Source organism: Panthera pardus, unplaced genomic scaffold (assembly GCF_024362965.1).
Source record: "Panthera pardus isolate Hobbes unplaced genomic scaffold, ASM2436296v1 HiC_scaffold_2, whole genome shotgun sequence".
NCBI classification, from domain to species: Eukaryota; Metazoa; Chordata; class Mammalia; order Carnivora; family Felidae; genus Panthera; species Panthera pardus.
The window spans coordinates 52,947,033-52,962,894 of record NW_026526765.1 but is presented as its reverse complement, the minus strand read 5'-3'; the positions used below and the strand labels follow the sequence as shown (position 1 = coordinate 52,962,894).

General features: G+C 37.0%; 1 protein-coding gene across 2 annotated transcripts in view; it reads right to left on the bottom strand.

Annotated features, from left to right (window-relative positions):
- Positions 1-15,862, bottom strand: part of GABRG2 (gamma-aminobutyric acid type A receptor subunit gamma2) — a 112,103-nt gene that overhangs the window by 77,165 nt on the left and 19,076 nt on the right. For both annotated transcript variants that reach the window (XM_053907066.1, XM_053907067.1), the window contains exons 2-3: positions 3,035-3,186; positions 1,419-1,486 (exon numbers count right to left, since the gene is read on the bottom strand). In XM_053907066.1, coding sequence (XP_053763041.1) covers positions 1,419-1,486; positions 3,035-3,186 — 220 coding nt within the window. The remainder of the gene's footprint in view (positions 1-1,418; positions 1,487-3,034; positions 3,187-15,862) is intronic.

The window sequence follows — 15,862 nt, the reverse complement described above, 5'->3', positions numbered from 1 at the left end:
CCATTAGACCTGGAATCTGAACACCCAAGTTCTGGTTTGTCATATTTAGATATTATTTAACATTATTTTATAACAATTTCACTGATGCCTATAAATGAGAAAAAACTCAGTGTTCTTAGAATATGAGAGCTGAGTGTTGGGAATCATCCACATTTCCTGTCTAATACCATCAACCAACCACCACTTTATAATGAAGAACACACATCAAACAGGAAGGTTACCCAAAAAAACATAGCCTGTCAGGATCAGACTAAAATCTTCTTCCTTTGCCTCACTTGCATCGCTCTGTGCGATTTCTTTGCACCTCCTGCTGAGGTGTCTCACTGTAGCTGACTACATTTCCACTGGCGTAAGCCACATAACACTTTGTTCCATATTTGTTGTCTGTAAGTAGTAAGGAAGGAACCTATCTTATGAAATTCTTTATCAACTAATTACTGGCGAACCAGTAGATAAAGTAATTAAATAATTCTAAACTACATTTTGGCAAGAAGCAAAAATAAATAAATAAATAAATAAATAAATAAATAAATAAATAAATCCCACAAAAATAAAATATTTTTTTTTTCACTGAACCAGCATTTCATAAAATGCGATCCTGGGATAACAATTACAATTCTGGGGACTAGTACTGCTGAAGTTAAAAGTTCTATGTTTAAATAAACTACCCATATAGCTTTTTAGATATTTACATTTTGCATTAGAATGCTAAATATGCTGAAAATTTTATTTATAAGGAAGAATACTGTTGGTATTTCATTGTTAAACAAACGAACTTACTTGCTTGGAGTATGCAGGTGATATACTTTACCATCACTGTACATGAGAACACTTAAAGTTTCTCATCTCTCTGACTCAATAGAGTGTCCTTATTGCTAGCTTGATAAACACCATTTCAAAATTATAGTATCACTAATATTATGTTATGTTAGGTTAGGTATTATGTTATAGCATGTTCTACTCTATTCTATTCTAGACTCCAATCTAGTTTCTTATGTCAGATTTGGGCAGAAAGAATCTAATAATAATAAAGCTACTTTTATCATTATATCTAATGCACTATTTTCTCTGACAAATAATTCCAGTATGAAGCAAACTCTGTCCTCTCTACCCCATCATTTTCCAAAAACTAGTGGAAAACTGTATTTTATTTTGTATTAACAAGTACTTACCAAGTAAGAAATGATTGTTGAATTTTAAAAGTATAACATATTTACAAAAATTAATTTGTACACATATGATCACATTTAAGTCTCATAACAAATTATAAAAAATAATTATCTTCATATTACAATAAAAAAATCTGAATGACTATCTCTCCCTTATGGATTTTTTGTTAGCATATTCTTTGCTATTTTTATGATACCACATCTCCTCTCTAATATGTTAATAAAATTGACAAACCATTAGAAACTTACCATATTAATAGCATTCACTGGACCGATGCTGTTCACATACATGTCTGTGTGAATTAACGTTGGCTTCACTTTAAAGAGAATGATAAAGATATGTGAATTAAACATTTTAATGTTTTAGTCTGTGTTATTCTAGAAATAGATTTATTTTGCCACATTAGAAGTGATTTATTCACAACTAATTTAGTGTCGGTGACTAATTTATTACATTTAAATAACTGTTTACTTTCAAAAAATCTCCTTTTAAGCACGTAAATGCAGTAACTAAACATATTAGAGTTTTGAAACTGATTAACTTTTAAAATTACATTAAGATGAACAAATAAGAAAACACTGCTTAGATTTTCTTTAGCTTTCTCTACATATCCTGAATTTTACCATTTTTCTTCAAGCCCCAGAATCTTTTGGGCATCATAATCTGACTTGACCCATGTAGAAAAAGTAACTACTTAGTGATCTAGAAAAACTAAGCATTAGAAACACGAATTAGACATTTAGTGCAACAAATATTGTAAGTTTCTTTTAAAATATTTCCCTCTGTTGATTCCTTTCATGACCACTTAATTCTCATACACTTCAGCCAACACAAAATCAATCTTCCTAAATGACTTAGTCAATTGTGTGACTCATCAAATAATATGAGGAAACCATATGGAAACTCAATACACACCTATTTGTCAAAGATGAATGATATTAAAACTCATGAAGTATTTCATCCATGACCAAATGGATGTGCTCCATTTTCATTTAACAGTTAATGAACAAGGATTCATAATATCATCCTGTACTTCAAGTCAACAAGTACATTTTCTCTCATCTTTATCCACTTTCCCTGAAAGTGCCATGCCCTAATTTTCTGTGTTGGATTGAATTCTTCAGTAGTCCCTGCATCTATGCCCCTGCATTTACTCCAGTGAGGCTACTTCTCTGCCTCTGAACTTGAGGCTTGACCATCTGACTTGTGTTGGCTAATACTACACAGATAAGTGAGTACACAAGTTCTAATCCCAAGCATTAAGCCTTATGAGCTTCTACTTTCTGTCTCATTCTTTGTGTTTTTTTTCATGATAAAGATACTCCTGGCTAGTCTGCTGCTCCCAGGAGTAGAATGAGAATACAGCTTTCTTAAATGAGCAGCCCTAACCTGGCTTAGCTTAGATTAGACCACCCCTGGCAAAATGTTAAATAAATGCTTATTATTATATGCTACTGAGAGTTGTGATATTTTATTTCACAGAAGTACGTAACTAATATATCCTTTCTTCTACTATTATTTTGATATTACTTCATAACATTTTGATATTATATATACATATAACATATAACATTTTGATATTACTTCATAAATCAATTGTCACATTTCTTCTACAGCCTTTGTCTAAGATATCTAGGAAATTTTGAATTTCTAGTTCTCAGGCCTCACTTGAAGATCATCTTTCTTCATTTTGCATTTATCAATGCCCTCCCACCTCCAAGCCTGAATGCTATTTATACATTCTGTATCCATCTTTACAACATATAATGATCATTTAAGTATTTCTGATTATTAAAGTATGCTAATTTTTTCTTCCAATGTGTTTGCCTCTGCCTGTGCCATATCACAAAATATTTTAATATACCTCCTATATCAGGCCGAAGTTTATTGTCATATCCTTCCAGGAGGTTATTTAAGATGACAGTGACATCCCCCTCAGGAACTTTTGGAGTCAAGACCCATGTTTTGTTAGAAGCATAATCTTCATAGTCATCATCAGATTTTTGGCTGGTGAGGCTAAGAAAACAAAAATATTGGTTAGGAAACATATAGACTACATCCAAGAGGACTTTTACTCACAGACCACTGGGGAGAAAGGAGAAATGAAACAGAATTACAGGAAGGTATTACAATGGATGAAAATGACATTTTTCACTGAGGGTTAGTCTAGCTAATTAAACTGCATAAATGTAAATTAAAATGTATTAAAGTGTACTCTCCAGTTTTCCAGAATGCTCTGTCTTCCCATCTGTAAGTATATTTTTGCCTTTTCCATAGTTGATGTTCTTCCTGTCTACCTGCCCAACCTCATGAAGGACTTATTAAGAAGAAACAATTTTTGTGAATGCTTAAACTATTTTAAGTAATGCTTAAATGATCATAACGTAGTTCAAGAATTCAGATGGAATGTCTACTTCTTCCTCCTCTACGAAGTTAACTTGCTCCAACCTATTAATGAAAGTAAGAGACTGATAATTAGATTCACTCCCACAAACCACCAGACAAGCCTCTCCCCTCTCAATTGAACTACTAAGGAGAACTCAGTCTTGCTGCTTTTTCTTCCCCCAGGGTGTGTGTATGTGTATTTTTTCCTCTCACTTGCACTGAAAGCAAGGGCGGTTCATTTATCTTTGATTGTTTAGAACCGGCACTATGGAGGTTGGTTGTAGACTTTAAACCAGTCTTTATTACAGCGAAAGTTCCTGATCTGAAAACTCATACTAATGGTTAATGTACTATAATTGTATAATTGAAATTACCTACTTTGAGTGATCAAAAAGCCACATAATATCCTGTGATTCAGATTTCAATGCCTGAACCTGGCAGAAACCCCCCGCAAGTAGACCAGAAGTTAAGGCTGACTTTGGAAAGATATTGGAATTCCTAGACCTTGCTTCTCCTCTTGCCCCAAGGTCCAACTCCCCTCTCTCTGCCGCCCACACAAGAGAATTACATTTTTCAGATCTAGGGCCAATGTAAACCTTGCAACAACTGCCATTTTCATTTTTAGCAGCATTCAGTGAATGTTAGTTATTTCTATGGTTTATGGTAAAATTTTTAAAATTACAAACTTAAAATGTAAAGTGTCCCATCCCTATCTTCATTTTACTTTTGTAAATATATGGTAAAGAATGGATCTGATCAGAAATCAAACCACTGCCACATTACCCTGAATATACATACATACATATGTACATACACACACAAACCATATTTATCATCTTTCTTCAATTACACTCATTCATCAATTTACATATATAAAATATATGTATGTATATGTGTGTATGTATAGGTAAATAGATGACTACATATGGCAGACGAAAGCTGATTGCATGATTAACCAGGTTTGAGAATGTGGATGGGAGATGAAGTTTTAAGAGTAATCACTGGCATGGATCAACTTAGTAAGCAAGTAATCTCCTCTTTCATTCTTTCATTCCTTTAAAGCTTTATAAATAGGAAACGTTATAAAAACTGAGCCACACATCTGCATAAAACCTAACATAGCCAGCCTTACATCTTGCACTTCAATTGCCATAATGACTTTAAACAACATTTAAATTTCATAAAGCACCCATATAGGGGACGATGGGCTAGACAAAGCTTCGAGGAGCTCTCAAAGAGAAAGGCCTTGGTGCTGGCGGAGGCAAGTTCTCTGCTAGGAAAATCCTTCTTGGATCTCAATTCATCATTTCTCTAGAGCACTGCTGAACACTGCCTAATAGAGCTCTAATCCTATGACCTAAATCCTAGTAGTTTAAGAAGAAATAACAGCTCTCTGATAAAGAAATTTTCAAATCCCTTCAACAACTTTAAGAAAAGATTGTGCTTAGCCCATTGGACATCATCACTATGGAATTGTACCACCATTTAATTCATCCATACAAAAATGTCTTTAAAAAAAAATTTCTCCCTCTTCCTTTCCCCTGCCTTCTGTGTGTCTCTTTCTGTCTCTGCCAGACAAATGCACCCTATTCAAGTTTCTTCAAGGGAAGGGAAGAAATGTTAAATCATTTGGCTTGCTCACTTATAGCAACTCCTCATACTAACAACTAAATGACACAAGCATGATGGTGCTGTGTTACTGGTGTTACCATCATCTGGCAGACAAGTAGGAAAAATGCATTAAGTAAAAATACAAAGGATACTTGCTTAGAAAGAATACCACTTTGTAGAATTGCACCAATAATTTATTTAGAGTCATCATCTGTTAGATACCAAAACAGTAAATAAATCGATTATTTCATATAAAAGTATCAGTGACAGATTTTATCATACTTGAGGATGCCTACTGAGCCAGAGAGAGGTTAAAAAAAAAAAGAGTTGAGAAGTTAAGAGTATACATTTTGAAGTTAGGAAGTACTAGTTCTGCTTTCTAGATTTAGCATGTCTTTCCTCTATCACTTACTATTTAATGGCCTGGGGCATGTTATTTAACCTTGCTAAACTTCACAAAGTTATCATCTTTAAAATAGAGTTAATGCTAGTATTCTAGCATTTTTTTGACATTTTTATGTCAGATTAAGATAATGGTTATTAAGTGTTTCACACAGTACCAGACACACAGCCCTGAAAATAGGTCCATTGTAATTATTGTTATAAAGTGACCACTGTTAGATTTATACCCACAGGTCCAACCATGTAACTAAAACCTGAATCTATAGAAGCTGCTTCCAGGCTTTTATGTAACACATGCTGAGAAGAACTAAAAACAGATGTTTTCCAGGAAGAAAAATAATGAACCCCTACATTATAATAAATGAAGTTTTTATTCTCTAGAGTTTTCCCAGCTGAGGTCTAAATTAATGGGACTGATACATAATCTGGGATTGTTTCCAGATTTGTCTTAAAAAAAGAAAAAAGCACCTCTTTCATTCAACATCGGTTGTTTCTTCAGAATTCTGAGGAGTCAAGACTTCATTTATAGGTAGGCTGTCTAGAAATAAATGAAGTCTCATCATTAGAAAAGGCATTCTGCAGAACTGTTAATTCCATAAGAAGGCCTGGGTGGAAATAGATTGATAATGATTCAAGAAAATGCACTTGACCGTTGAGTGTGCTGAGCACAAACATAAAGGTGAACTTATAGCTAACAGCATCTATCCAAATGCAATAGTCTTTAGAAGCGATTACTTGTTCTTGTACACTTTAGTTTAAAAAATAACCTTATAAAGAGAGAGAACCAATATTTAAATTAGTCTTAAATGAACTTACCATCCTGAAAAACATTTTTTGTAATCTGAGCAAAATTTGTCAAAGACAATACCCGAAAAGGTTGTAAATTTTTCATCCTTGAAAGCTTTTTATTTTTTGAATGTTTATTTATTTTTGAGAGAGAGAGAGAGGGAGAGAGAGAACGTGCAAGCAGAAGAGGGGCACAGAGAGAGGCAGATATAGAATCCGAAACAGGCTCCTGGCTCTGAGCTGTCAGCACAGAGCCCAACAGTGGGGCTCAAACTCCTAAACCCTGGAGGTCATGACCAGAACAGAAGTCAGATGCCTAACCTGACCCAGGTGCTCCTCATCCTTAAAAGCTTTCTAAAAAAACGTGAGAAAGCCATCTGACCACGAACCTTGGACCAGCAGCATGAATATCTCCTAAAGATATTAATACAAATGCAGAACCTTGGGCCCCACTGAGATTCCTGAATCAAAATCTTTAATACATTTACAAGCGATTCATCTGCACATTAAAATTTGAGCAACTCAGTCTGTGTTTAAACCAGTGATGTGTACTCCTGGGCGGAGCGTGGCGGGAAGGCTCTTAAAAATACAGATTCCCAGTTCCCCCTTTAGATCTGAGTCTCCATGTTGTAAATTAGGTTATTATATTTTTATTTTCATGTTTACAGTTTTATGCATTATTTGCATTTATGCATGATTACAAACATGTTTTGAGTTCATGTTTATAATCAGAAAAAAAATTGATTTTACTTAGAAAAATAAAAGTGGCTTAGAAAAAAACAAAAAAAAAAAAAAAAGAGGGCAACTGGGTGACTCAGTCGGTTAAGCTTCTGACTTCAGCTCAAGTCATGATCTCATGGCTTGTGAGTTCAAGCCCTGGGTTGAGCTCTGTACTGACAGCTCAGAGCCTAGAGCCTGCTTCGGATTCTGTGTCTCCCTCTCTCTCTGTGCCTGCCCCACTTATGCTGTCTCTCTCTCTCTCTCTGTCAAAAATAAACAAACATTAAAAATTTTTTTCAAGAAAAACATAAAACAAATACTTGATTGATGTTCAGTGAAAGTTCAATTATATAGAAGATGCTAAATATTCAAATTTTGGTACATATTCTAGATGTTTGACACTAAAGATTAATCATGCAGTTTATGGAATTTTAAATTTTAATCTATGTATTTCACATTTCCAGAAATTCAATAAGGATCTAAGTTTTGTGAGAGGAAAAATCTCGTCATTGTATCCTCCCAGGGTAATATAACAGCAAACACTTAGGTGAGATATAAAAACATCTGTCATTTCATTCAGGTATCTTAAAACCCACTGGTATTTGGCATCATAAAGGCAGAATCTATATTTTTTCTTTCTCTGACATATGTAGGTAAGTAGAATAAAAAATATACAAAAACTCATTCATTTTTATGCTTGAGCTCTTTTTAAATAATTCGTGTTTCATTCGTTCTTAACATCAGCTTCAATATTTTGTTGGTACAAATCTCGGTTTATTTTTATTTTATAGGTACAATCAGTTAAATACAGGGTATTTTATATGTGAAAATAAATCTCCCAAGACATATATGTCAACAAAATAAAACCTTTTGAAACTTTTCTATTAAAAGTTCCTATGCATTGTATTCTCTGCTCTGTTAACATTACCTCTTGTGAATCTCCACCGCTTATATAACATAAATCTCTGCTCTCAAAGAGATCCCATTCGACCTCACATTCTCATCAGGCCATAGAATCCAGTGAGAATCCTCATACTCCAAAAGCATCAGGAACAGAAGAATGTGCTATTCCTTACATCATCATGTTACCCAAGTTTGATGAGTTCTAGAAACTTGGCCAATCTCCAGTATATTTACACATATACTCCTTCCTCCTACAATCTTTTCTTCTCTTCACCTCCTAAACCAGTATTTGGTATGGCTTATCCCTTCTTACTTTTCAACAGAAATAACCTTTACATAGAAGTCATCCCTTATTGTTTTATCTAACACTGTCACCCACCCCAACCTTCATACGCTATAGCCAGTCCCATGATTGCTTCATAGCATTTGTTACAATGTCTGTGCTCTGATTTGCTTATTGTCTGTTTCCATTACTAGACTATAAATTCCATGAGTGCATGCTTAATTAAGATTTGTGGAAAAGAAATATTCTTGCTAACCAGTTTTTCTGAGGTAAATAATAATACCAACAATAGCTACTTTTCAATATTCACCATGTCCTAGGAATAACTTTAAAAACTTCACATACATTCTCCCACTTAATCCTTAAAACAGTGTTATTCCTTTAATTATCCCCATTTTGCCAATGAAGAAACACAATGTTTCCACTAGTCACTTCAGTTTGCCAAAACCAAAATATTTAACCATTATGCTGCAAGGCTTTGAAAAAGAAACTGGGTCCAAAGAATCTGCTACTGTACATTCATGAAAAAATAAGATCACCCAAAATAAATAGTTGTTCAAACTCATTTTCCTTTAGGACAATAAATTCGTTTATGCCTGAGCTCAATAACAGTATGGCAACTTCAGCACAAAGTTAATAATATTCAAATTTCATAAGCTTGTTATTCCAGATACCAACAATTTGATCTCCGCATACCAAGGACTAAAAGCAGAGATGCCTGGGTGGTACCTGGGTGGCTCAGTTGGTTAAACTTCTGACTTTGGCTCAGGTCATGATCTCACAGCTTGTGAGTTCAAGCCCCACATTGGGCTCTGTGCTGACAGCTCAGAGCCTGAAGCCTGTTTAAAATTCTGTGTCTTGGAGGATCCTGGGAAGATGGTGGTGTAGGAGGATGCTGGGCTCACCGCGCATCCTGCTGATCACTTAGGTTCCACCTACACCTGCCTAAATAACCCAGAAAACCGCCAGAAGACTAGCAGAATGGATTCTCTGGAGCCAAGCGCAGATGAGAGGCCCACGGAAGAGGGTAGGAAGGGCCGAGAGGTGGTACTCGCTCCACGGACTGGTGGGAGGGAGCCGGGGCAGGGGCGGCCCGCCGGCCAAGCAGAGCCCCCGAGTCTGGCTTGAAAAAGCAGAGGGGCCAGACAGAGTACGTTCCGACAGCAAGTGGGACTTGACATCTGGAAGGTTATAACCTAACAGCTCTGCTCGGAGAACGGGAGGGCTGGAGGACAACGGGAGGGAGAGTTGTTGAGTCCCAGATGACAGAGCTCAGCTTGGCGGGGAACAAAGGCACTCGCCAGTGCCATCTCCCTTGCCCATCCCCCAGCCAAAATCCCAAAGGGAACCAGTTCCTGCCAGGGAACTTGCTTGCAGCACGCAAACACCCAATGCTGTGCTTCTGTGGATCCATCCCTCCAGCGGGTCTGACTCCCTCCCCGTGCCACAGGGCCCCTCCCGAAGCAGATCACAGAAGGAAAAGTGAGCTGAGCCTGCCCCTCCCGCCCCTGTGCACCTTGCCGATCCACCCCAATTAATACGCCAGATCTCCAGCACCACAAGCCTGGCAGTGTGCAAGTAGCCCGGATGGGCCATGCCACCCCACAGTGAATCCCGCCCCTAGAAGAGGGGAAGAGAAGGCACACACCAGTCTGACTGTAGCCCCAGCAGTGGGCTGGGGGCAGACATCAGGTCTCACTGCAGCCCCGCCCACCAACGCAAGTTATTCAAGACAGCACAGGGGAAGTGCCCTGCAGTCCCGCACCACTCCAGGGACTATCCAAAATGACGAAACAGAAGAATTCCCCTCAGAAAAACGTCCAGGAAATAACAACAGCTAACGAACTGATCAAAAATGATTTAAACCATATAAAAGAAAGTGAATTTAGAATAATAGTCATAAAATTAATCAATGGGCTTGAAAACAGTATAAAGGAGAGCAGAGAATCTCTTGCTACAGAGATCAAGGGACTAAGGAACAGCCAGCAGGAGCTAAAAAATGCTATCAATGAACTGCAAAATAAAATGGAGACAACTACGGCTTGGATTGAAGAGGCAGAGGAGCGAATAGGTGAACTAGAAGATAAAATTATGGAAAAAGAAGAAGCTGAGAAAAAGAGAGAGAAAAAAAATCCAGGAGTATGAGGGGAAATTTAGAGAACTAAGTGATGCACTAAAGAGAAATAATCTACGCATAATTGGTATTCCAGAGGAGGAAGAGAGAGGGAAAGTTGCTGAAGGTGTACTTGAAGAAATAATAGCTGAGAACTTCGCTGATCTGGGGAAGGAAAAAGGCATTGAAATCCAAGAGGCACAGAGAACTCCCTTCAGACGTAACTTGAATTGATCTTCTGCACGACGTATCACAGTGAAACTGGCAAAATACAAGAATAAAGAGAAAATTCTGAAAGCAGCTAGAGATAAACGTGCTCTAACATATAAAGGGAGACCTATAAGAATCGTGACCAATCTCTCTACTGAAACTTGGCAGGCCAGAAAGGAATGGCAGGAGATCTTCAATGTGATGAACAAAAAAAATATGCAGCCGAGAATCCTTTATCCAGCAAGACTGTCATTTAGAATAGAAGGAGAGATAAAGGTCTTCCCAAACAAAGAAAACCTGAAGGAACTCGTCACCACTAAACCAGCCCTAAAAGAGATCCTAAGGGGGATCCTGTGAGACAAAGTACCAGAGACATCGCTACAAGCATGAAATCTACGGACATCACAATGACTCTAAACCCATATCTTTCTATAATAACACTGAATGTAAATAGACTAAATGCGCCAACCAAAAGACATAGGGTATCAGAATGGATAAAAAAACAAGACCCATCTATTTGCTGTCTACAAGAGACTTATTTTAGACCTGAGGACACCTTCAGATTGAGAGTGAGGGGATGGAGAAAACTATTTATCATGCCACTGGAAGCCAAAAGAAAGCTGGAGTAGCCATACTTATATCAGACAAACTAGACTTTAAATTACAGGCTGTAACAAGAGATGAAAAAGGGCATTATATAATAATCACAGGGTTTATCCATCAGGAAGAGCAAACAATTATAAATGTCTATGCGCCGAATACAGGAGCCCCCAAATATATAAAACAATTACTCACAAACATAAGCAACCTTATTGATAAGAATGTGGTAATTGCAGGGGACTTTAACACTCCACTTACAGAAATGGATAGATCATCTAGACACACAGTCAATAAAGAAACAAGGGCCCTGAATGATACATTGGATCAGATGGACTTGACAGATATATTTAGAACTCTGCATCCCAAAGCAACAGAATATACTTTCTTCTCGAGTGCACATGGAACATTCTCCAAGATAGATCACACTGGGTCACAAAACAGCCCTTGATAAGTATACAAGAATTGAGATCATATCATGCATACTTTCAGACCACAATGCTATGAGGCTTGAAATCAACCACAGGAAAAAGTCTGGAAAACCTCCAAAAGCATGGAGGTTAAAGAACACCCTACTAAAGAATGAATGGGTCAACCAGGCAATTAGAGAAGAAATTAAAAAATATATGGAAACAAACGAAAATGAAAATACAACAATCCAAACGCTTTGGGATGCAGCGAAGGTAGTCCTGAGAGGATAATACATTGCAATCCAGGCCGATCTCAAGAAACAAGAAAAATCCCCAATACAAAATCTAACAGCACACCTAAAGGAAATAGAAGCAGATCAGCAAAGGCAGCCTAAATCCAGCAGAAGAAGAGAAATAATAAAGATCAGAGCAGAAATAAACAATATAGAATCTAAAAAACCTGTAGAGCAGATCAACGAAACCAAGAGTTGGTTTTTTGAAAAAATAAACAAAATTGATAAACCTCTAGCCAGGCTTCTCAAAAAGAAAAGGGAGATGACCCAAATAGATAACATCATGAATGATGGAAATAGAATAAGATTAAAACCAATCCCTCAGAGATACAAGCAATTATCAAGGAATACTATGAAAAATTATATCCCAACAAACTGGACAACCTGGAAGAAATGGACAAATTCCTAAACACCCACACGCTTCAAAATTTCAATCAGGAGGAAATAGAAAGCTTGAACAGACCCATAACCAGCGAAGAAATTGAATCAGTCATCAAAAATCTCCCAACAAATAAGAGTCCAGGACCAGATGGCTTCCCAGGGGAGTTCTACCAGACGTTTAAAGCAGAGATAATACCTATCCTTCTCAAGCTATTCCAAAAAACAGAAAGGGAAGGAAAACTTCCAGGCTCATTCTATGAAGCCAGTATTACTTTGATTCTTAAACCAGACAGAGACCCAGTAAAAAAAAGAGAACTACAGGCCAATATCCCTGATGAATATGGATGCAAAAATTCTCAATAAGATACTAGCAAATCAAATTCAACAGCATATAAAAAGAATTATGCACCATGATCAAATGGGATTCATTCCTGGGATGTAGGGTTGGTTCAACATTCGCAAATCAACCAATGTGATACATCACATTAATAAAAGAAAAGATAAGAACAATATGATCCTGTCAATCGATGCAGAAAAGGCCTTTGACAAAGGTTTCACTCTTATGTGGATCCTGAGAAACTTAACAGAAACCCATGGGGGAGGGGAAGGAAAAAAAAAAGAGATTAGAGTGGAATAGAGCCAAAGCATAAGAGACTCTTAAAAACTGAGAACTAACTGAGAGTTGATGGGGGGGTGGGAGGGAGGGGAGAGTGGGTGAGGGGTTTTGAGGAGGACACCTGTGTGTTATGGAAACCAATTTGACAATAAACTGCATATATTGAAAAAATAAATAAATAAATAAAATTCTGTGTCTCCCTCTCTTTGTCCCCCTCCCCTGATTGTGTTCCCCACCCCCTCAAAAATAAATGAACATTAAAAGAAAAAAAAAACCAGAGCTTGTAATTTAACTTCATGGATGTGGTCAAGCATCTCAAACTCTTTATCAGTTTGGTGAGCCGTGCACACTCCAGGAGCAAGACATACATATCAACCAGTTCATTTTAAACGATGTCCTCCAGCCACTGCAAAAAGTGTCAGAGCAGGTATGGAAGGTGAAATATATGTCTCAAAGGACATGGGGACTCATAATGTGATCATGGGAGGAAGGGACTCCACTCTGTATTGTCCAAGAGGACTGGGAACTCACAGGATGCTGTGGTGTTCTGTAAACAAGAGCATTGGGGCACCAGTTACTCTTTCACCTAGGGCCTTTAGTGGCCTATGCGATTCTGTACCTCCCAGTAAGGACATGTAAGGAACCTGTGCATAACCTGTTGGGAATGCTCTCTGCCCGTGTGTGTAGCCAAGTGCGGATATACAAAAAGGGGAGTGTTACAGCAAGGAAGCAAATCCCTAAGTATCAATTCTGGTAATGAATTTTCCTATTTGTGATGATTTCCTTAGCTCTTACCGGGTTCAATGTTTTAAAATTAGGTTAACAGCTGTGGGTAAATATGCTTATTTGACTGAGTCCATTATCACACACATATATTCCAGTGTGTAAATGCAAACTGTTTTTTGTTTTTTTTTTATTAGCAACCACCAACGATCCATATCAAATAACTGTCTGTGGGGTTTTATTAGGTAAGATAAATTTCAAGGCAAGTCTCAGAACATTCAAACTAAATTGGGGAGCACTGGAATATATAATCATAAAGCCTAATGTAGGATAAGCTTCATGGTGCCCTGGTTAGCTTCACAACTATGTATTTAAAAACTCTGATTCTTTGTATCTCACCCTTCTATCCTCCACGGTGTCAGCTTCAACGCAAAGGTAGCTTGACTTTGCAGTCAGGAGAAGCTAACTCCAACTCCTAACTTCTATGCCTCTTTATTTACATCTATGAAAACGTAGAGAAACTCTTCCAGAAATTCTCTCAAAAAGAAGGAAGTCCTCAGAAAGTCTAATTTCGTGCATCACTAGCCAAATACATAGGAATTCACACATATGAAACTATGATCCAAGGCCAAGGGTGGGATTATATTAATTATTTTAGTCTACTATCCTACCACTAGTATCCAAGATGGAATTAGCTTCACAAAAAAGCATGAGGACTTCACAGACACCCAAGGGAGATTGGGACAATTAATAAAGTGAGGAGAGGAAATGTGGAAAAGGCAACCACAACACTGATTGGGGTCCAGGGGTGTACACAGAAAAAAAAAAAGAAAAGAAAAGAAAATCAATGTTAGGTCTAGAATTATCCCTGAATTCCATTTTCTCTGGGTTAGCCACTTCACCATCCTTGTTGGTTTGTTTTAACTGTTCTTGAATAAAAGTGGGAGACTGTGGAGCAACTAGGACTCATTCACTACTGGTGGAAAAACATTTTGGCATTGTCTGCTCGTGATAATCACCCCCAAAAAGTCCATCCCTAGATTTATTTCAAAAAGAAACACATGCACATATCCACTCAAAGACTTGTGCAGAAATATCCGTAGTTGCATTATTAGTAATAGATATAAACATAAAACAAAACATGACCCAAACAGATAAGAACATAATTCAGTAGAATGGATTAATAAAATACAGTATATTCACATAATATTATACAATAATACAAATTGGTGAACTATTACTAAATTCAGCAAAATGAAATCTGAAAAATCAAAATTTGAGCAAAAGATACTACACATACACTCATATACACACACCCACATGCTGTTTCTGCATATAAAATGTAATAAAAGGCAGGGACTTCTGGGTGGCTCAGTTGGTTAAATGTCTGACTCTTGATTTTGGCTCAGATCATGATCTCATGGTCGTGGGATTAAGCCCCATGTCTGCTTGAGATTCTCTAGCCTCCTCTCTCTCTCTCCCCCATCCCCTACTAGTGCTCTCTCTCTCTCAAAATAAATAAACCTTTAAAAAATTTAATAAAAGGCAAAATTCAAATATTGAGCTCAAAGTCAAAACAATGGTTTCTTTGGGGGAAGGGAAAGAAGAAGAAAATGAGGAAGGAGGTGAGGCTGTTTCCTAGGGTGCTAACAATATTTTATTGCCAGTTGTGGTTGGTGATTATATGGATTTTGTGATGATTCATTGAGCCATCTTTAGTCCTTTTGTACTCTGCATACATTTTTGCTTCACAACAACAATAACAACTACAACAAAGCATTTAAAAATTAGGTTTAGGTGTGAGCGTTAAAAGTAGAACATTAGGTTCCTAACAGCAAGAAATGTTTCCGTCTCCAACAGTGTCATTTTCAGAAAATTTGCCAAGTGCCTGCCACTTGACAAAACACACAATGAATAGTTTCCAAAATACTGAATGAATCAAGGAGAATGTGGGTTATTTTTAAAAATTGAATGTTGGCAAAATTCACATGGTAAAATTTACTCTATTTAAAAATGTACACATGTAACAATTATAGCTAATATTAAAATGAGCTGCTCATATAATATGCCATCATATAATTGCCATCACCTTTTTTGTTAAATGCTATAATTCTTTGCATGTGAAAACTCAGGTAACATACACTCAAGATGTCTTTGAGAGTTAAAAAGGAAACAAGGCCATGGCTAACTCTAGAAACCAGACACCAACTGTCTATAGCTGTTGGATAGAATAGAAATAAAGTGTTGATGGTAAATTGT